General features: G+C 35.6%; 1 protein-coding gene across 2 annotated transcripts in view; it reads left to right on the top strand.

Annotated features, from left to right (window-relative positions):
• LOC147075066 (endoplasmic reticulum metallopeptidase 1-like) overlaps window positions 1–4,105 on the top strand; it is a 37,014-nt gene extending 32,909 nt beyond the window's left edge. For both annotated transcript variants that reach the window (XM_085943138.1, XM_085943139.1), the window contains exons 16-17: window positions 1,559–1,734; window positions 3,874–4,105. In XM_085943138.1, coding sequence (XP_085799264.1) covers window positions 1,559–1,734; window positions 3,874–4,044 — 347 coding nt within the window. In that variant the 3' untranslated portion in view covers window positions 4,045–4,105. The remainder of the gene's footprint in view (window positions 1–1,558; window positions 1,735–3,873) is intronic.
• Window positions 4,106–24,379: the final 20,274 nt, after the last annotated feature.

Below are 24,379 nucleotides of genomic sequence, written 5' to 3'. Positions count from 1 at the left end.
CGGCTACCATATTTTAATACAACATGCAGAACCACCTTTCCTACTTAATTAACTAAAAATATTTACCACTGACTTTATGTTTAACACAAAAAATAGCAAATTTAGCAACACGAACAACACGCTACGTGAAGCAATTCAGCACTATTTGCCGGCGATATTTTTGGAAACCAACTTAAAAATATGTAGACCTTTTATCTTACTCTAGCGCGTGTCGCAGAGATTATAAGGGTGCCGAATACTTTCTCACTCGCACTCATGCATCGTTTTTGTTCAGGCCTTGGTCCAGCAGTTCTTGAGCTATAAATGGTGTAACTAACCTGACTTTGTTTTATATATATAGATGTGTCAGTGTTCCTCAAAATATGGTACACGTGGCCTCGGTGGTATATGAAAGATTTGAAATGTTAGGATTATATTATTATGTAACAGTTACATGACGCTTCATATACCTGAACTTGGTTATTACGATCACGGAAATAGCGAGATCTCAGATGTAATGAGGAAACATTCGTTGACATTTTTAGTTTCTGATTTTCTCCATACATTTATTCACTTTTATAACGAGCTGTTTCTCGGGTATACCGAGCAAAACTGTTAATGTGTTGATCGTTTAAAAACAACATTTACGACCCTAATCAATAAAATCCGACCGGGAAGTTAACTAGACCGATGCCGCCGGGATCGGATTACGTTTATGACACTACCAGCGCCGGCGGCTCAGCACTTCATTACAATAAACAACTTCTTTTGTAGTTTATGAATACCATGCTTGTTTTGGGGATTTTTACTGTGGTTTTCAGATTTTTTATGTTCTATGCTTAAATAGAATGTGGCGCGAAAAATGTTATATAACGATATAACGAGTAATGCTTATAACGAGCAAATTCAGTCAGTCCCATCTTCCTCGTAATAACCAAGTTCGACTGTAGGTATTTATGCCATAAGTGGGGTATGTCAGTAAAATCTATGTCTGTGTGGGCATGTTGCAAATTTGTGAAATACTGGTTTATATCAGAGACAAATTAAGAGAGTGAGAAACTGAAAAAATTATCTGAAAAATAAGTACAAAAAGGCTTTGGAATTAAATAAAATTGTATACTTGGTCAATGACAAAAAAAACAATATTTATTTTATAACAATTCAAATATCTATTGAATGTTTATTTATCAATGATAAACTTATCGTAAATATAAATACGTCATAATTATAGATGTTAATTGTTTATTTGCTAATTGCGTAAGTGTCGACATGATATAATAAAATCTGTATATGAAAGAAAAAGGGAGATAAGACAGAAAACATTGAAAATAGTTAATATGTGAAATTATTAAACATAATGAACAAAAGTATATTCATAAAAGAGAAATGGGATAAGTTGAATTAACGCTGCTGAATTAGTTAATTTAATGTAGAAATAAGGAAATTTAAATATAAAATATCCAAAACTCAATTTTCTTTGGCCTCCCCTTATCACTCCAGCAAAACTATCATACACTGAATTTAAAGCGAATGATCTTATAGTTTATATGTACTGCTAAATTATATATTTGATGCGTAGGTGCTAACCGAATGACATTGACGTTTTCCCCACGGGCCGGAGTGGAGCTAGTCAGCTGGAGTATACCGTCTCCTCCTATCGTGTCAGGGAAGTACAAAGATCGGCCAACATATTATCTGCACATTGTCCAAGGTCTGAGCACATCCACAGATTATTGGCTACAACTCACATTCAACGTAAGTAATAACCCATGTTAAAACTACTTTTCCGGCAGATGGCCACCAGAATTTTATTTTGTGGTAAGGGTTAAAATCGACTTTTTTAAATTCTTATCCACTCCACATTAATTCCACTCTAGCATGTATATAGTTCGATTTAATCTTGAATCTTGATTTGCTCAAAATTAATAAGATAGGAACTATGTATGTCCTGTTTTTAGAAATACGTCATTATATTGTAGTATATTTGAATGTACTAAAATGTATTGGTAATTTTGTAGTGGCATCTGTCAATGCCACTACCAAGTATACAGCTAATGCTTCAATTACATTATGATGCACGTCGCGTACAGTCACGCTGTCATAGCGACAAATTTAGTCTATAGTTTCGTCATTTTGCAGAATATTTTGAATAATCACGATCTCTGTAAGTTTAATGATTATTAGTATTTTGAATTATTATTCATTATTCATGCTAATTTCAATTAATTTTAATAGTTAAAATAAAATTACTTGCGATATTGCATCCATAGGTAATATTTTGAACAGAACCCAACCTGCAGACCATGGATAATAAACATTCTTATAGAAAATACATACATAGTGACAACCGCTAAAAACACGCGATTTTGACATGAGTGAAATGAGTAGGCACGCAGAAAATGATAAAAAACATTCACTGAGTCATGCGGGTATTGATGCAGTGCGGTACGCGTGATGTGACCTCATTGATGTTCTAGTGATTCGGCAGATTTTGCTAACTGACAATGTTTGTTTAATGGTTCAAAATGTGCTACGGGATGGGTGCATCAGTCTGATAACATTTTAAACACCAAAAAATGATATTACACACTTTTTTCACTTAGCGGCAGTTACTGTGACGTCACGTGATAGTACGCGGCGTGCATCATAATATATTTGATGCTTAAGGCATAAAGCCCACCAAGACGGACGAGCGGGCGCAGTCGGCGTGAGAAGCGTATATACATAACCATAATCACACGCCTCTTGCCGCGCATTACCTCTCACCTATGTAAAAAGCGGCGTCGATCATATTTCGCCTCGTGTTTCTTTGCAAAGTTATAAAGCTTAGTAATTTATTTGTCCGCTCTAAATTCATTTTCACAATGATGCATTGTGCTAGCATAGTAAGTTATTATTTGTAATAACAATAAGTGATGTAAGCGCAAGGTGTAGAATAAATTAAAATATGTGTATGCTTAAAAAGCGCGCGCCTGTTTGACGACGCTCCCGCCGCCGAGTAAATTAGTGACCCTTGCGCCCCTTTCGCTGTTCGGTTTCGCATGGTATTTTTGTTTTATTGTCGCGCTATGACGTCAAAGACGCCGCGCTCGATTCTGTGTGCGTTGAAATATAAGGCGCGCGTGGCGTTATATTCGTCATACGCTGTGTACCTTCTATTGTATTGATGGTGATTCACCGCCCAAATTGCAAAAATGAGCGAGCACCCCGCTCGTGTGCTTTAGTGGGCTTTATGCCTAAGAGTTTGAACTGCTTGGTGCCAATACTACATCAATACTCAAACGTCAGATCATTTATTTCTTGTCACCTGTCACTTGAATTACCGACAAGAGAGCATGTTAATTTAACATCTTCAGTTAAATATAATTTTAGATTCAAATTCAAAAGTTATACTAACAATCTCCATCAGTACAACGTAACTCTTTGCAAGTAATAAATTCAGTGCTCACTTACTATCATTTCATAGTTAATTCTTCTCGATCTTATAGTTGGGTTGAACTATCGACTTGAAAGCTACTTGCATATCAAGATAATTTCAATCAAATAGCCATTCCATGACTGTATTACATAATATTATGTTGAAATGAAATAAAAATTATTACCTTCTCAATTAGTTCAGCATAAAATAGTAAACAACAAAATAACACAAGAACACTATACAAAATATATAATTCTATCCATTAAGAAAATTAAAGAATTAAATGGAGAAACATAACTTCATCTAAAACTGTAGTCAAACAAATTTTTAAAAATTTAAGCACAAATATAATTACCACTTTGGACCACCTTGTACGGAAAAGCAGGGCATTGTTCGTAATAAATTAATAATAAAAAAATGGCAGTTTTACTGATATCCAAGATCTATTTTGGTGATTTATTATTTCCTCATTACAGGTAACTACTGAAGCTCTAACATCAGGTCCCATGTTAGACATGGGCTTGGGGGGAAATCATGTCCACCACGAAATGGCTAGAACAATTGAGTTCAAGCAATTCCTTGATTCATTCCCTGATTGGACCCAGATGACTGGATGGATTAGTTCATACAATGCTTATATGTTCTAATTAATAATGTATACCTACTAGTTTTATGTAAGAATAATTATTGTAATACAATTTTTTAATGAAAACTATTCTTTTATTTTTTACCTGCCTTATAACAGAGTTTTTCAACACATATGAAATTTAATATGTCTGCATAAAGCAGTTTTAAAAACAAACAATGACATTGATACCGCCTAAACCATGGCATCCTCAGAGGATCCAAGGCCATGAGGCCTGAATCATCATTGGGCTGATTCATGCAAACATGAACAGATCGACTGCGAGGCAAATTTCTAGCCCGTAAGCAAATAGTAATTATTAATATCATTTTTTAATATTATTACCTACATTAGCCTTCATCCAATTTTGACCAATAGGTATTAAATTCGTACACTTACCTACATAAATATTGAAAGCAAAGTTCCCAGCCATACAATGTACCTAGCACCTAGAATATCTGATTTGAGATTACTTTGAAAAAATATGTATTTGTACCTAGTTCAAATATTTCAAAATATGTACCTACCTAGCAAAGAAATGCAGTCCCTTTCAAAGCAGGTACCTAAAAAAGGTCTGACTGACTATTTCTGTTGTGAGCGAAATTCTCAGAAATAAGCCAGGTACATAATATGCAGAGTGTTTTTGTCATTTTTGAGTGACAGAATTTGTTTTATTTTATTCTTGCCTAGAGTTGACCTGCTCTCCAAAAAGGGATTGTTCATCCCCATTCGGTTTTCGGACTCTCGAGCGTGACGTCGGCTGTGGCGCCGCGCTCGCCGGCGTCACCGCCATTTTAAATTTTTTTTTTTTTTTAAATATTTTGTACGCTGTACTTTACTCTATTTATATTCCGAACAATAAACGCCCTGTTTTCGCCTGTACTTCCGCGTTGTCAATCAACACAAACATGTCCCCGAAAGAAGAAGCAGACGATACCACCGTGACTTGACATGACATTACATCATCAGGGGGGTCCAGAGTTCTCCATCCATCACCCCCCCCCCCCCTTTCGGAGGTGACAATGGCCCCCAAGGCGTGGGGCATACGCTTTCTGATCGTGATCGTCTACGATTAGGAGGTAGGCGGAATTTTTTTCGCCCGAATCCAAGCCCTGAGAAGCGATTGATTGACAACCGGAAGAGAGAGCAGCGTGTGGAATTGTGTGAAACAGTACAGCGTCCAGAGGCTCGACCTCTGGTGGCGCTCAACTTGCAAGCAAGCAGAATCATCAAGCCTTCAAGATGCCGCCTGTCATGGATCCGCCGCAGTTGGGAAACTATCGCCGGCCGACTCATCGCGCATCATCAGTAATCACGCACGAGGATGCTGCCGAATAACAGCACGCCAGACCATTTCAAAACCAAGGACTCTCGATGTTTCCCCGACCAGCTGTATCATCAGTCGACCCTGGCCCACGGACGGATACGTCGAGGAAGTTCCTGGCTCCAACTGTCTGCGAGCCTTGGAATCAGCCCTGGCCCAGACACGGGACACCAAAGTGCGTAGTCGACGCCACCGGCGCGCCATCTACCACACTTCGGAAGAGCCAAGCAGCCTTCTTCAGCAGAGAAAAGCAGCCTCCAGCAGCAAAGCGAGCAGCCTAGCAGCATCCTCAACCAGCCGTAGCATAGCGTCATAGGTTAGGTAGTTTCAAATAGTGTTTGTGTTTGAATGTGGTGTAAAGTCAGTTTAAATATACAACATTTTAGCGTCAGTTTATACCTAGTAACCTAAGCCTGTGTAAAAAAAACTTTAGCCTGTGTAATTACGTGTTAGCATAGTTTTTTTTCATGTAAAATTGCCTGTCAGTGTGTGTAACTGGAGGCATGGCAAGCAAGCAATCAAAAAGTGGTCGCGTGGTATGCATCTAGGTGAAGTGTCGTTCGATCTTCGGACCGGCGTTAAGAGAGGCTGGGCGCGACGCCCTCCTCTCTCAGCATCCTTACGGTGGGTCCGGAAAACTGTGGAACCACTGACCGCGAGGCGTCAAAGTGCTGTATTCCCAGTTTGACCGGCCACCGACGGTTCGGAGGGGCTTCGATCCTTTAACGCAGGAGTTGCAACCACCCACATATCAAGCCGCCGCATTGTCCAGTTACACACGCTAAAAACTTTGTATCGTGGTCGATCTTAATCGGCCCAATTACGGTTCAGGGCCTTTCCCAGAGAGGTCGCTTGATACCGCCTAAACCATGGCATCCTCAGAGGATCCAAGGCCATGAGGCCTGAATCATCATTGGGCTGATTCATGCAAACATGAACAGATCGACTGCGAGGCAAATTTCTAGCCCGTAAGCAAATAGTAATTATTAATATCATTTTTTAATATTATTACCTACATTAGCCTTCATCCAATTTTGACCAATAGGTATTAAATTCGTACACTTACCTACATAAATATTGAAAGCAAAGTTCCCAGCCATACAATGTACCTAGCACCTAGAATATCTGATTTGAGATTACTTTGAAAAAATATGTATTTGTACCTAGTTCAAATATTTCAAAATATGTACCTACCTAGCAAAGAAATGCAGTCCCTTTCAAAGCAGGTACCTAAAAAAGGTCTGACTGACTATTTCTGTTGTGAGCGAAATTCTCAGAAATAAGCCAGGTACATAATATGCAGAGTGTTTTTGTCATTTTTGAGTGACAGAATTTGTTTTATTTTATTCTTGCCTAGAGTTGACCTGCTCTCCAAAAAGGGATTATTCATCCCTATTCGGTTTTCGGACTCTCGAGCGTGACGTCGGCTGTGGCGCCGCGCTCGCCGGCGTCACCGCCATTTAAAATTTTTTTTTTTTTTTTTTTAAATATTTTGTACGCTGTACTTTACTGTATTTATATTCCGAACAATAAACGCCCTGTTTTCGCCTGTACTTCCGCGTTGTCAATCAACACAAACATGTCCCCGAAAGAAGAAGCAGACGATACCACCGTAATATCACCTTGACATTACATCATCAGGGGGGTCCAGAGTTCTCATCCATCACCCCCCCCCCTTTCGGAGGTGACAACATTATACCAAATTATATGATTATGTTAGATAAAACTATTGATTGTAGGTGGTTGCAGTGATTCCGAACCTCTTTTGTTTGCCACCCTACCTGTACTTCGATGACACACATTAGAGTAATAAATCATTTTAAGCGGTAGGCAGTGTCACACCTAAGCAGAGAGTCAACCATAAGACGTATACTCAAAATTCATTACCTACTGCAATTTCTGTGTTGCTATCTTAAATAGATATATGCATAGAAAATTTTTGAAATTATGATTAAAACTTCTACAAACATTTGCCTCTCATCACGCTGAGAGTGAAGAGGCGACGTTGGACCTGGCTCGGCCACGTGCTGCGGATACCAGTAGAGAATTTCAACCTGGCTTGCCTGTTCTTCAAGCCAACTGGATTCCAGCGTCATGGAAGGCCACTAAATACTATCTATAGATTGTATACGGTGGAGCTATGGGATGCTGGTTTGACCTGGAACGATGCAAAATATTAGACGGGCGAGCGACAGGGATTCTTAGAGGCGCCTCGTGGTGTCCATATGCTCCAACTAAGGGGCGAATATGGCCGAAGACGAAGAAGAAGAAGAAGACAAACATTTACAGGATATTTTTTTTTTGACCATGTCTGGTCATAATAGGATCCATGGGCCTCTACAGAGTGGAGGTTTGTATTAACAGTATTTTCTTTTTACGAGAAACGGATGTTAGCCACTTGCTCAATCTATTAGGTCCATACTCTGACTCATAAAAACAATATGTGTATTTACCAGAATCAGGATTTGAACCTGGGATCCATGACATAATAAGCCGCTCAGCCATACTGTTACAGGTTAGTTAATGCCAAGTTACAGGATATTAGCAGGCAAAATTTTTTAATCTCAACGTCATTAAAAGTTGTATCTATTATTCGTATTTGCTGGTCTCTTAGAATGTCTTGCCATATGCAACGCATGACCTGCCTATTAGTACGGTATGTCACTGCCAGTAAGATTAGTAAACAACAATTAGTAGGTACCTACTATATATTACAACAGTTTTGAATACAACTCAATCCCACAATATTTGTATCGCTGAGTTTCAAAACCCGCTATAACACTTTTTCATTATGTTGAAAAATCAACAAAAACTTTTTGAACTAAAAGGTTTTTGAATGTTTCAGTAGTGTTATAGCGGAATTTGATAGACACATTGATTTTGTTTCATAAATTACAGTAAATCGTAGCGGCTTTTGAAAGAGGCGATAAAATTTTCATGTAGAGATTTTAATAACGAATCCAACGATATATATATCTTAATTATTTCAAAAAAGTGTTATAGGGGGTTTTGACACATTGATTTTGTTTCATAAATGACAGTAAATCGTAGCGGCTTTTGAAAGAGGCGATAAAATTTTCATGTAGAGATTTTAATAACGAATCCAACGATATATATATCTTAATTATTTCAAAAAAGTGTTATAGGGGGTTTTGAAACTCAGGAACACATTTGTTCCTTCATACAGATATTTTAATAAATAATTTAATAAATATGGTGCGCTATCTAAGCCTAATCAGGTTCAGTTTTTCATTACTTAAATACAGGTTTCATGCTTACCTTTAGAATATTAGTAAAAAGGTTTCAAGTTGTATCTACCATTGGGAATCAATGGGTTAACGTTAAAGCATCCAATTGAAGAAAAAATGCCAACCCTTGCGACAGATCTCATGCGGCACAATGGCTCTCCAAAATCTAAGGCAGTTTAAATGGTAAGTCATGCACATCCACCTTATCTTCTGACTTATAACCATCAGATTTACAGCTCATTTATTGTGTTAACTATAAATTCATGGTGTAAATGCATTGTAATATTAATTTAATTTAATAAAACGCACATTTTTTTTAATGTACTTATTCAACTTCTATTTAATATATGGACAGGTTTCTTCCGCCTAAGAGTGACATTTTCAACTAAAGAATATTCAATACAGCAAGCGTTATTATAACAAATTCATAGTGACAAAAACAATCAACCAAATACATTGAAGTATCCTATCAAATATTATTATGTCAATCTTTGTCGTGTTGGTTCTTCAATAGCTACAATGTGTCACTCCAGAAATTGGCGAAGGCAACACTATTTTCCTCGGCTTGTAGGATCTTATCGAAATTGCAGCTTAAGGTAAGCGCTGAATAGTCACTTAGTAAAGAGTTTTTGCCACTAACAGGTTGGTTGCGCTTTTTGCAGTGGTCTGTAATTTAAAGATGATTGTGGATGTGGATTATGGATCTAGGTGGGGTGGGGTAGGAAGGGTTAACAGGATGCCAGGCATTGACCTTTTGTGTTGAGAGGGCTGGCGCTGGAGCTGGTTCGGTGTTCACGCACTGGTAAACTGACGGTTCGGAATGTCACTCACAGTTTCACTATGTTTTCGATGATGAATGATGATGACAAGTTCAGGAGGGATGATAGACACGGCGTTTGCTCAAACTGTATCAGATTTAGCGCAACAAAGGTCAACAGATGCGTTTTGTCTGAGTCACTCTGTGGTTAACAATTGCTGTAACAAGCCTACACGCGCCCGTTGTCTTGGCGTAACTGCTTATAACGTCGAAAGGGTACTTGATGGACGAAACACCCTACATGCATAGCGGTCTACAAACAATTCACAAGTGCCAGTTAGCGACGGCTTAGCTTTAACAAGCCTAGGCTTGTCCGCTGTCTAGATGTAACTGAATGTATCTTGCAATCACGGTTTACTCATGACCCGTAACTGCTGGTCACCTTGGTCTTGCAACAATAATAAATACGGATTCGAGGTAGGTGGGAAAATAAGGAATGAAGTCCACCATAATTTACCCTACTACAGGTACCTAATATTATTTATAGTGTGTGTGGGTAAAGTGCCTACCTAAGTAATACATAAAAAACAATTACATAATATTAACAATTAGAGAAGAAACTAAACCAACATATTATTATTATGAAGGGCTAAGAAATAAATACGGCAGTTAGTGACGTCCCGTGGGGGTAGGCAGATTGAGCGTCGCGTAGGGGCGGCAGTTAATCGAAGAGCGTACAATCGGGGAGAATTATTTAGTTTATCGAATAGCTACCTAAACTTAGTAATACCGAAAATATTTTTCCATTAAAAAATTCAGCTCACTGGTTGAGTACCTATATCTGATTCTATAAGCTTATTTTAGAACGCGTCCAGAAGAAGTTTCTTCGATGTCTTTATTTTGAGACAACCTTTTTCTTTTCGATAATTCGTCAAATGATTATTTTTCGACTGCCTTTCTACAAGGCATGCTTACACTTTTCACTCTCTTCTCCTAGGTCTCTTCTGCTCTTGAAACACTTTTGCCTGTTATCGCGAGGGATGGTTTTCAATTCTAGTGTCCAAATGAATTTGAATTGTGGTCGCAGCCATGATTTATTCTGGGTCGGAACCGTTTCCTCTTGTCAAGCCGATCAGGCACCATTAGTAAGTTAAGTGTAAGACTAGTCAATGCGCTCCCCAAAGACGTAAACATTTTCGGTGACGTGCTATGTATTTTGTATTCGATTTTTTTTTCTGTATAAAATTGAATACCTACCTGTTTTTATTTTAATTTTTTTATTATCATTATTATTTTATATATACTCTTCTTCTTTCTTGTGAGGGTAATATTTGTTATAATGTAAATTTCATGTTGTGCACGTCTTGAATTTAGATTTGTTATGTCTTAAATAAATACGTCTAAAATCTAAATTAAATAGGCACCATAATAATTGTGTTTTATGTGATTTGTGGATAGCTCTGCTATTACAACGTGTTATTTATGTGATGCTGCTAAATATCAGGAACTGGAAAAGACGTGCGGAAGACCGTTCCGGCTGGAGGACGGCGGTGGAGGAGACCAGGGCTCGACTTGAGCTGTAGCGCCATCGAAGAAGAAGAAGCTTTATGTGAAGACATAGTTTTTATTTTAATGGTTGAGTATTGAGACTATTAATTAATAGTGCATTTATGATTCAAATTAGGTGTAGGTATATCGAATAAAATGATAAGGAAACTTATTTTGTTTACATGTTGTACAACAATAGCATATAAAAATGGTGTGAAAATAATAAATCTGTTGTATTGCTAAATGGTACAAACCAAATGTGTCAGGAATATCAACCAAATAAAACCTCAGACTCTGGTGATTTGGGTAAGTGCCTAATTTATATCTATCTTTTAAAAATTAAATTTTGAATGTTTTAGTGATATATATTTTGTTAGTAGGTAATGTACCCAGACAACACATTTCTTAGATATTATAGGAGTCATGAAAGGATGGTAAAAAGCTGTATAAAAATTGGGATGGCATTTTGTTTAGGGACCTCATTTGGGCAGTAGCGTTATTAAAAATGTCTTATAACTTTGTAGGTATAATTTGTAAAAAAAAAGTATTTTCGTTGAAACTATAAAATAAGTTTGTGTAGGTAAGTACTAATAATATATAATATTTTATAATACGTTTTTTAGAAATTACACCTATAAAAGACATACACACCATCACTACTGAGAATTTGATAATTTCTAAGTAACATACTCTCAAAAAGGGGTGGTTTTAGGTACTTGTAAAATGTTGCCTGTGCGATAAACAGCTATTACAATGGTTTTTACATTACAATGATAGTAAAGTTGTGTTGTCAGGATCTTTTATGCTTCGATCATTTGTAAATTAAGACGTTGATAATTTCTAATGCAGCGACTTCATGGAAAACCACCATTACTCTCTAAATTTGTAATATTCGTATTGGTTCCTTCATTCGCCGCCTTTTATAACGTGCCGCCCCTATGCGTCGCATGTTCTGTCTACCCACACGGGACGTCACTGTGAACTACCGACCGAATTGTTTTGTCGATAAAGTATTTAGTATTTTTTGCTGTAACACATAAAACGTAAATTTTATTATGTAATTAGGGGCCGTCCGTATATGACTTCACAATATAGGGGGGGGGCAAAGAAAATGTGACGTGACAAAGTAAACAATATTATGTATATCGTCGACAGGGATAAATATTTAAAAAAAATCTGTTTTCAAAATCATGTGACGTCATATAATGTGGACGGACCCCTACCATGAATTAATTTAGTTTTAATTTTCATCATCTGTGTGAGTATATATTATGTATCCGGCGCACATAAATATGAAGGAGGTAATTGAAACTGATAATAAATAGGTAAGTACATATTTTGACTATAGAACAATCTAAACGAAATGCATTTTAATAGACTCGAATAAATCTCACCGCGTAGGTATCATACTCCTTTGAGACTTGACTTTTCGAATCAAACAAAACACCTTTAAGTCACTGCTCATCGAGATTTAATCTATTTGAAAATTTAATATACTAGGCGAGCGTGAAGAAAACAAGTTTAACTTTTGAAAGTCTGGAGCACGTTCTTTGAAAAAAAGTTTCAGTCATTCAATAGCGAAGTGAGCTGAATAGTTCATGAACATAGGATCTACGTTTGTCGGCGAGTGCAGATCTGGGCGAAATTAGCGAAAGAAAATATGTTTGTTGAATGTATGAATTGTTTACAGAGTACAATATAAATGTCCGGATTTGTTGAGATCTAAATAAGTTACGCGCATAAAATGCGTAACGATTCCAACTTAATATTTATCATCAGAATACTCCTTTGTTTATAAACTGATGTAGTCATTGTTTTAAAGTTATAAGTGATTCTAATATAGACATCGTCGACACCGGGAAGTCCTGCCCCACAGCAGACCGTACACGGTCAATATTATTAACAATGTTTCGCTAAATCCGGAAAGTATTCATGAAAATGGCATTCACGTTTGGTCGCATTTACACGATCAGTATCGACTGATATATATTATTTTATATTTCAGAAATATCAGTGTTAAGGCTATACTTCAGCGGGGGCACGGTCTAAAACGATCGTGACTACGCGACGCGAAGATTGAGTAAACGACGCGTGCAGAGCAAAACATAATTTGTCATAAAAATTCAACATGCGTCCATTTTATGTTATGTTTATTGTTCTATTAGTAATAATAATAATATATTCATTGACATGTTTTCTTTTTCAAGTAAATGGGTAACGGTTTTTAGTCATCTTTACACGATTTAAGAATTAATTCCCCCGACGCCATCACAAAACAAATTGACGTGTTCACAGCTCAACTTTCGTTCTCCGATTGGCAGCCAGTCCGAAATTTCGTCGGACCTGTAGTTGAAAATTATTTGCCGTTTCACTGAAGTATGCTCTTAACATATTTTTAGTAAATAATATAAACATTATAGGTACCTACATGTTTTAAAAACTAATTATTAATCTAACGTTCATTAATGAAGTGAATGGCCCTACCAAACCACAGCCGGTCTTAATCGGGTGTGTCACGATACCATACGTTTGGATATGAAAATTATTTTTTATGACTGGGAATATTGTCTCAGCGCATCTATTCTATAATACACAAGACTGCTTTCGGCCCGCTACGGCAGCTAAATAGGGTAGGAAAGTATCGAAATATTAACACTTATTGTAACAATTACACTAAGTTAGCCGTTTAAACTGTCAAAACTGACAATCTCGCTTCGACATTTATCATAGCCAAGAGAGGTGCGGTTAAAACATAGCAAGCACAAGCATAAACATAGCAAACACTTATTGTAACAATTACAACTAACGTATTGTAATTGTTACAATAAGTGCTAATATTTTGATACTTTCCTACCCTATATAGCTGTTTTAGCGGCTGAAAGTAGTCTTGTATTTAGAATAGATGCGAAGGAGCAGTTACCCAAACAATCTGCAAAAAAGTAAAGAGATTTTTACGTTGGCAGTAGTATGACCCCGCAAATTTTCTAAGTGAGCAAAATTGGCCTTTGTAGCGACCAGGTCGGACGGCCCGATGAATCCAACAGTTGGCCGAACCGGTTTGAAGGGCAATTCACGAACAAAGCAATTAAAAAACACCGCTTAACTGAAGCATGTAAAATTTTTAGTTTTATAGGAGATATTGAGTGTGTAGAGCTTCGAACGACATCAATACGTGCGAGTGAGAAAGCATTCAGCATGCTTATACCTCATGTCCATGCGTTAGAGTAAGATAGAAAGTAAACATGCCAAAACGGATCGTTTGTGAATGTCATAGAAATTAAATAACATTTTTATCCATTTTGGTAATGACTTCATATTTAATCAGTACTTACTGTTAACGTTGCATGATTAAATCATTCATTGTTGAAGTACGTAGCCAATTAATCTTTAAACAGGCTAGTTACGTCTACAATATAACAATATTACAACACGGAATTTCCGTTGTATTTTGCAAACAAACATGTGTGTTTCTGTATTACAAAATCACAATAAATATTTAAGTGAGAATTTAAACTCAAAATAATACTTTCAGCGGTAATAGAAAAAATAGAATAACAGCCTGCTCACTACGTACAAATTTTTGACGTTTAATAATATGTCAAAGTCAAACGGATAGTTACTAGCGCCTCTACCGGCAAAGCGTGTATACTAAATTGCATACTGTACCCGACACCACCGGTTGACATTTAATATACTTCGTTGTATTAGGTTTGCGCTTAGGTTGTGCAACCGACAATACTGCTTCATTCAAGAATTGGCCTTTTGGGCAGCTCTTCCTTTTCTGTATACATTTTGGGACATTCACAAAGGATGTAGTTTGCATTCTGCATTTCTCTGCCACAATATGTAGAACGGGTAACGAGATCAAGCTCATAGAACCTGTCAAAGAAGTCAAGAATTCACTGGTGTAATGATCCGGTGCCAATGCGGTTATCTCCATTCGCCATTTTTTGATATTTGGGAAAAAATATATATACCTATGCGTGCCCGCCTTTGGTGGGGACATCCCATTTTTTCTGTCTAGTCTTATTCGTCTTTTAATTTCATCACTCGATCAATCCACTGTCAATACTTTATGGAACTGACCAGGCCTTGAAATGGAACGGAGCGCACCGGAGCGCAGTTCCGGTTCATAAAATCCCCGAGATTATCTCTCAGTTTTGTGGAAAAATTAAAATCATCTGAGCTAGGTAAGCCATGCAACAAAAAATATAACACAGTTATTTTTATAAATTATATATAAAATTAGAAACATAATATTATGTTAATATTTTCGAAAAATTAAGTGCTGGAACTGACAGTAATATTGGTCGTGTAGGGGTAGCTTTACACAATTGGTACGCGGTGATCAAATAATTGAGTTGCCTAGAGTCATAACTCACATATTCCAAAAATCGAGTTTTAAGATAAACGCAAAAAAACATCAAATCACTGTTTTTTGTAATTAGAAGACAAGTATTGAACTCCCTTGAATATTAAAAGTGAGTGAGTCGATTTACATTATATTTATAAAATATATAATACTTCTAAGGCTGCACACCATGGAACTCAGAAATAATGGGAACTGAAATACATAATGGGTAAGGCGATAGCAAGTAACCGACTCGAGTAAGGAAGAATCCGGGTTAAACTTACACACGTGTCAAGAATACGTTTTACGTCGAATACTGAAAACTGCTCTTGGTTTATGCATTTACGCTCATTTAATGTTAGTGTATTACACACACTATTGCACGTGCATGATGCGTGCTTCATTTTCGTAGGACACCCACACATTCAAAACACTGCATCAACATGCGGCGTATTGAATATAGCATATTAGAATTCTATTTATTATATGTTCTGTGCTGCACACACACACAACACACAATGAGAAATAGAGCTCCCTGATTGGTTGAAAAGGCCTTAATGATAGAACTCTCATTATTCATTGAGTTATGGCACCAACAGTCAACTTTCTCAACGATTTTCATACGGTTTATTATGACTTTTGATAGCCAACTATTTTTCTTTATATAAATTAATGCCTCAATCAGTTTAACTAAAAAATGACAAAATAGCATAATGTGAGTTATGACTCTAGGTGGCTCAATTGTGTGTAGACCAGTTTAGTTTACACGACGTGAGTTTGATTCGCGGTTTTCAATTGGGTTGAAATTATACTCGCTGATCCGTAAGTGGCGACTTTCAAGTCTTGCGGTGTTATTCCAAGACTATTTTTCTTAAGTCAATCAAAGAGAAGAAGAAATAAAAAAATGGCACGCATGATTTGTTGATTGACGTCAAGGCAAAAAATACTTCTCGTTAGCAGAGAATCCTTTTATCCGTTTGTTTGTTTAGGACAAAAGGAACGAATGGGAGGAATACTAACACAGTCCTTTCACTTTTATTTCGCGTCGCAGACAATTTTTGTTATTATGAAGGCGTATGAATAATAACAAAATAGTTAGAACGAAAGTCTCAGTAGTTTATTCTTCTTCATCTTCTTTTTAGTGTACCCTCTAGACCCATGTCTTGTGTGGTTATACAACTTACAGGAAAACGGGTTTATGTAATGATTTTTTTACGACCGTATGATGAGAAAATTGAACACCTATGCGACTGATAAATAAAATAATTAATGCGGTAAACACTTTTATTTTTTACAACGTTTTTATTAGGTCGTATTCTTATATCCGGTGGTTGTTTGTCTGGTACAAATCTTGCAATCGATTTTTAATTAACTTCCCGACTAGCTAGACATTAGAAACTTTTAGAATATATCAGAACACGATGCCAATGCATTCTTTTAATACTTTTAGCCATCTTTAAGTATAATTAAATTCATTTTCAGTTAATTCTGTTTTGTATGAAAAGTTATTTCGGAAGAAATCCGTAATTCAATCCACTATTATTAGTTGCTTGGAAATTATTAATATATACGTGCGTTACTATGGAAAATCAATATGAGTGTCAAAATGACATTTCAGTATTATTTCTATCAAATACATTTTTTTTGATCGCTTAAGCTAGTCAAGTCAAGTTTATATGATTCAACAGAAAATTTAAAAACGTTGTATATAAAAAGTTCTTTTTATCTTGTAATTATTATTATTAAATTTTCGTCTTTTAATAGTTTGTTAGTTGACTAAATAGGTATTAAAAAATAGAGACTATAGCAGCGATGCTGAATTTTTGTATGCTTACGTGCTAAAAAAAATAATAATGTGTAATAGTGAAGAAAAAATATTACTTACCCTATTTTTAGTTGTTCATCTCAAAATTTACCTCGTCTAGAGACCGACCGAGCGGTTTTCCTTTAAAAAAAATTGCGCCCGCGTTTCTATCCGGTTGGCATTTTAACAAATATTTTTTTCCGGTAAATTAAGGTTCCTGCATATCCATTCTATACACAATACTGCTATTTATAGGGCGATATTGACGGTTATCGAGGGTAGCTTATCATAAATGTTTGTATTGAGGTAAGTATTATAATTGTTACAATAAGTTAGCCGTCTAAATAGTCAAAACTGTCTATTTCGTTCTAAAAGTTAGCACAGTCAAGAAAGGTGCTGTTACAACATAGTACTTATTGTAACAAATTACAACTAACTCATTGTAAAAATCATAATACAAACATATCAAAAACTAGCCTCGATATTATAAGTACATTCTCCATGATGTATCAGACAGTGAGACAGATAAAACGTTTGAATTATGATTCATTCATAAAGTTCACGCCTAGAAAATTCAAAATTAATTAAATGCTATTTTCTGAAATAGCTCGGTACTGTTCGATTATGAGGAATACAGCGGAAAACACATTTTTAAAATACCCGATATACTGGATTATTTGTTAATTTGGATAAGTTTAGGTTAGGTTAAGTTAGGTTAGGTTTGGTTTGGTTAACCTAACAAATAATCCAGTATATCGGGTATTTTAAAAATGTGTTTTCCGTTGTATTCTTCATAACCGAACAGTACCAATAACTCTTTATAATTTCTAAAAGTCTAACGGAAAGATTCCTCCTGCAAGGCTACTTTTATGTCAACCAATACGTAATTATGATATTTTTCTTGTTTTGTGGAACAAATAATGTTCCGATAATCCTTTAAGATGGGAAAATATCTTTTGCGATGTTTTCACAGGCCGACACGGAAATACGAAAAGTTTCTCGCTACATGGGTCGGTACTTTGTTAAATAAATATTTCCACTACTACTTAAATAATAATAATATAATATTTCTTCGCCGTAACTGCGAGACATGTTTGCTTATGTAACTTAGAAAAACAGAGCCTCGTTTTATAATAACATTATTCTATTTAATAGGATAATACTTAAAACTTTTTTTACTTATCACATTGTAAGAAAAAAATTGTACCAACATAATTTATGATAATCATCCCTGTTTATCTAATTTGAGACTAAAATATTATCCTCATTTTTCTGGTAATAAAAAAATAATATTTAATGTATTCAAATAAAAGAATTTTTCTTCACTATTTGATCTCTAGTGGAGCATGTGCCAAAAACATAATATGATATCGGTCCGTCCCACCAGAAGAAGATAGACTATCCACATGAGAGGCGAACCTAGCCTCTGATGGTATCGAAGATTGGGTAAAGCCAGCAGTGCATCTCCCACCCGGCGCTAGTCTCGGGTACTGTACATGGAAAGCCCTAAACAGACTGAAAACCATGGTAGGGCCAAACCAGCGAGTGCGGTGAAATGCAAAGCATAGAGCACATTTTTTCATGCAAAGCTTGCCCAGTAATGCATCAATTACATTAAGCTACTTTACGAGCTGTTTGTTGGCGAATTTACAATCTGCCTGTAAAGTCGCCCAGTGTAATCATCGAACAAGCTAACAAGCAGATTGTAAACACTCTACCGAGAAAAGTTGAAAGCCGGTCAACTTTACACGCTACACGCCGGCGTGTGGGCATACTGCGTCTGCGCAGTAGCAACCTCCCGGTAAAAAAAACGATCTACGTTCTGTCAAAATAGTCGCTGGCTTGTGGCTTTTCAGCAAATGGAAAGTTTTGTGTGTCATCATCATAATCGCAGTAGCTGAATGGCCCGCTATTAACGGCCCACATGCTCGTCGTAGGTCAAAATTGAGTTTTTATTGTATTTTTAAACCATGATCTTGGACACTCCTTAAACGTTGTAGATAATTTATTTATATAATTTTGAAGCCTTATTATCCTTTATATTTATTTTAAACATTTGATGACTACATAAAGTATTTTTGTTACATAAAATAGTATTCTTTTAAACCTCTCGCTCTAATCAAGAAAATTAAACTACCTAGGTCCTAGATATTATTAAAATTCAATAGTATCAGTATTCTCAATTATTTTGGTTAGACAAGGTTTGTTTTTTCTATATCTCATTAGTGGAGCAAATTGTGTAGATTACTTTATTGTAGAAAGTGGAAGAAAATGTATATTTTGTAGATAGTAAGTAACTCTCAGTCAGTCGAATATTTCGGAAAGCTGAAACCTAGATCCCTCAGAATAATTAAAATGGACTAGTAAAAAATCAATTACCTAGAATTTAAATTCAAATTCCATGTATAACTTTCAATCGATAGTATTAATGTAAGTATTTCATAAACTTGAAGCTTTTGAGATATTGACAAATGGTAACATAATACGAATCCAATGTAAAGGCAAATTCACCAATCAGAAAGCCATTTATAATTAAAGCATTATAAAATAGATAGATAGATAAACCGATAGAAGAAGAGATGAATAACTTCAGAGCAATTGGATTGACGGTGATTTTATTTGACGCAGATGATGCAGTCGATTCGGACGAAGAATTGAACCAAAACAACCAGTCAAAAATATTAAATTAAACCATTATCTCAAAAAGGTCGTAAGTATTTATTTCTCAGTAAATGAGTATAGGTATTATGTACTTATCTACAACAAAATTTCTGCAACTAACATCAAAAGAGCCAATAACATATTTATGACAGTGTTCAATAATAGTTATTTTTTAGTTACGAGTATAAGAAGGAGGTGATTCTAGAAAAAGATTTTTTTTTACTACGTAAATTGGTAGTCGGAATTTATGGTTTTTATTTTATTTTTAACCATGAGGGGGCTCGAAACAAGTCAGTACCTCGGGCCTCCACTGAGTAATGATGATGATGTCTAACCCCGATAAGAGCATAACCAAAAGAACAAGAAGAAAGTAAAGTAGGTAGGTATATATATAATTCCACATTGATTGGTCCTTTAGGCCAGGTTTAGAATGATGTTGAAAAATCAATGAAAAAAAAACAAGCAGGTAGGTTGCTTATTGTTTTGTAAACCTTATGATGTAATGCTTGCTCCGGTAAAATATTCAGTGGTGTCATCCAGTTGGTACGCGCGAACCCGTTGTTAAATCGTTTTGCGAATGTTTGCAATGCGGAAAATTGAAATATCGAAAAAGATCAGGGGAAATATTAGTCGATACAGATAATGTAATCAATTTATTAGAAAATTTAAATAAGGTCCTCAAAACAGTTCAAACAGTCATACAATTATTAACATATATCAAATTCTTTAAAAGATAGGTATCTAAATATTTCTCAAAAATTAAATATAAAATCTATACAATATTAGACAAAACATAATCTGAAACTTACATTAAAGTGGCCTATAATATAATAACTCAGACAGCTATCTACCTGTATACAAAAAATAATAAAATACATAAATAAATCAATATTATAAAAAAAATGAAAATGAAATTATAGTGGAATGTCATAGTAATAGACAAATTTTAATGTGAAGTTCTTTTTTATATGTTTCTATATTTGATCGCTTCATCTTCCACTTCTCTTCAACTTTCAATTCACCGAGTAGTTTTGCACAAACTTTATTTAGGTTAAAAGTGTGTAACGCACCACGTCAACTTACTCACGTACGTTAAAATAGCTTTTAAATTTTCACAGGAATCAATGTTGTGATATTTTAATAATGCCGATTTTAATACAAAAATGAAAAAAAATCATAGTATTGAATAGTACACAGAACATTTCTTGTTTTGAATCCATTAAAATTATAGTATTTTTTATTATTTGGTGTATAATTAAAGAAAAATATACATTTTTCCCGGAATAATTCGGTTGGCAACACTGACGTGATGTTGAAAAGGAGTCCATCGGTGAGGCGAAATCAGCCATTTTGAAACCAGTTTGAGGAAGGCAATGTGTACAGACCTACAAACTTATCTGTAGAATGGCCAAAAATGGAACTACGAACTACCATAGGGCGCCATTTTAAAAATGTCCTACGAATGTCAGATTTTGTCCAGTTACGAGTCTTGATTGGGTAGTTTCCGACAGTGGCTCACCCATAAGATTCTTCAGATAAGTTTGTAAGTCTATAATTTACACATCTACAAACTTATCTAAAGAATGGATGGGTGAGCCACAGTCGAAAACTACCCAATCAAGATTCGGAACTGGACAGAATCTGACATTTGAATAATGTATTCAAAATGGCGTCCATATAATAGTCCGTAGTTCCATTTTTGACCGTTCTTTAGATAAGTTTGTTACGCATGCACTGCGATGCGTTCATCTAATTCTAACCGCTAGCGTAGTTATGAAAAAAACTTGAATGTAGACTGGGCTTTTTCTAATGAACTTGCAATGCGACGTCACTTATTCAGCAGACATGTCATTTTAAAACGCTTTTCTTAGGTCGTATTCTTATTTGTCCGGTGGTTGTTTGTCCGGTACAAATATTGCAATCGATTTTTAACTAACTTCCCGACTAGCTAGACATTTGAAACTTTTAGAATATATCAGAACACGATGCCAATGCATTTTTTAATACTTTTAGCCATCTTTAAGTAGAATTAATTTCATTTTTAGTTAATTCTGTTTTGTATGAAAAGTTATTTCGATAACATTATTAGTTGCTAGGGGTCCTAGCAACTAAATTATTAAATACTATATACGTGCGTTTCTATGGAAATCAATATGAAATGACATTTATTTTCATTATTCACTATTTCTATCAAGTCCAAATTTTTTTGATCGTTTAAAGTCGAACCAAGTTTATATGATTCAACAGAAAAATTAAAAACGTTGTATATAACAAGTTCTTTTTATCTTGTAATTATTTTGCTTAAATTTAAGCTCCATACCCATAGAAAAATCAACATCTGTGAGGTGACAAATTTATGTGTAAAATGAAATAACGTACGGGTTGTTGCAAAATTAAAAAGACACCACTAACAATATTGCTATCGAAACGCAGCGAAGGAGCACCGAGTATTTTGTCGACGAGAGCATGCGAACGCAATCGCGAAGGGCGCTTTTGTCGCGGGGTGATTAATTGCCGCCGCAGAAATAAGATTCGCGAGGTGGAGGTTTTCGTGCAGGGCCGGGATTTTTCCTTGCTGTTCGTCAGCTGTTTGACGTTGACGCTGACGGGCGGATGGCGCTGATGACAATATCTCGCTTGCCGGGTTCACAATTCAATCTATTTCAACGGCGACATTTTTAATTATCATTTATGCCGAAGGCCCACGGAAAGTTTATAATTATCAAAAGTTCATGCATCGAAATGGTAACAACGTAAGAAACATTTGAGGTATCTATAGCAGCGATTTCCAAACTGATATGCGCCTCCCCAGGGAGGCGCGAAAAGTTTAACACTATAATATAGCCACAGGTTTGCAGTTTGCAATTGCATAGTTTATAAAACGGCAGCTAGTTATGAACTACATAAAAAACAGTCCTATAAATGTTAGGTTGTTTGCAAACCTGTACGAAGATATGGAGACTAATTTTGTTATACCTCATTTCTATACTATTGTGCATGCCCCCCACGGCCCCACAAGAGGGGGCTGACAGCGCTCCAGCTTGGGGGCGCGGTATTGCGGGTCGACCAGTTAAGTGAGATAAATACACACCACAAATTCGTGCTATTAGTAAAAAAAGTCTTCGGATGCAGAATATTAACATTCTATAATAATGTGTCTGTGTTATTTTGATTTGATTGTGTGGTGTGTGTGCTAGATGATAATTCACACGTAGAATTTTATTTTATAATTATTTGTAGTGTATTTCCTGACTAATAAAAAATGGCTATATGGACACAAAACCTTTGTTCAATTTTGGTTGAATCAAACTGAAGAATAACAATATAATACTAGTCAAGAAAAGCAATGCAAGTAGTTACTGCTACCATCCGTAACATCATATTTATGCGAAACGGAATTTTCTGTATTAGATGCAATGAAACCTATATATCGAGACCATTTAGTAGAAAAAAGCACTTTGTGTAAAAATGTATTTATTGAAATAAATGGGGGGGGGGGGGGTAGGCGCCAAGATTAGATTGTTTTAAAAGGGAGGCGTAGTAACGTAAAGTTTGGAAACCACTGATCTATAGTATGAGATTTACTGGTCAAGATTGCTTACATGCCTCACATATACGGAAATGGTACTCAACGGGAGAAAATGTCATTATTTTTGACTTCAAAATATCTTATATTATAATTATATTCATTCTGATATTTTCTTACAATTTTATTATAAATTTGTTGCCATGCACTGGAAAAAAAGTCGCATGTGGTATAATTTTGTTTAGTAGGTATAAACGTTATAATATATCAGTGGTGTGCGGTTCATAAATACTGTAGACGCCGAGCACCCCCAGAAATATTAGATAAAATTCTATAAATTATGCATTTACTTATACCGCTTTGAAAGGTTCTGTAAATGATAGGTACATTGCTTGTGACTTTCTTTATGACATAAAATATATGCATAAATTGTACGCAAATGCTTAAAATATTGCAGAACTGCCACTCCACAATACATCATACCAACCAGTTGATCGCCAGATCTAATTAAATAGTTCCTAAATCTAAAATAGATAATTTATGTAGAAAATAGAAGGTTAACAATATGTATTTTCCAAACAGAATCCATAAAATCAAAAGTCACTGTACGCAAAATGATTTCGTTAATTATTTTTCATTTCATAATAGCTGTATAAATTCAGTTTCAAATATATTTATTTATATACAGTAAATGAGTCAAATATACATAACAAAAGATAAATTTACCTTAATGCTCTTTGTTTCAAGTCACCTGTCCTCTGTTCGTATTTTTTCATCTGGTAACCCTGCTCGCATATGAAAATTATTTGTGGATGCGATATATTTATAGTATCGAACTTGGAAACAGGGCGCGGTAATGTAATCGGCGGCAGAACAAGGGGCATACATTAACTATACGTTAGTCTCTCTTGGCTTATAATTTCGACGATTTATTGTTAAAAAAGTCTATAAAAGCCAATCTCGAAATTTGGAAATACAACATACAACATTGTTAATCAATAAAGTCGGGCCCGAAAATTGTAAACACTAGTTGCAACAACGCGGATATATTTTATATTACAGTCAGGGTTCGAAATGGACCGGAACGCACCGGAGCGCCGTTCCTGTCCGTGAAATCGGTAAAATTATCGCTCCGTCT

Source organism: Rhyacophila brunnea, unplaced genomic scaffold (assembly GCF_057557595.1).
Source record: "Rhyacophila brunnea isolate RB1 unplaced genomic scaffold, BYU_Rbru_1.0 scaffold_15, whole genome shotgun sequence".
Lineage (NCBI taxonomy): Eukaryota > Metazoa > Arthropoda > Insecta > Trichoptera > Rhyacophilidae > Rhyacophila > Rhyacophila brunnea.
The sequence above is the reverse complement of the archived record's forward strand: the minus strand, read 5'-3'. Positions and strand labels throughout refer to the sequence as shown.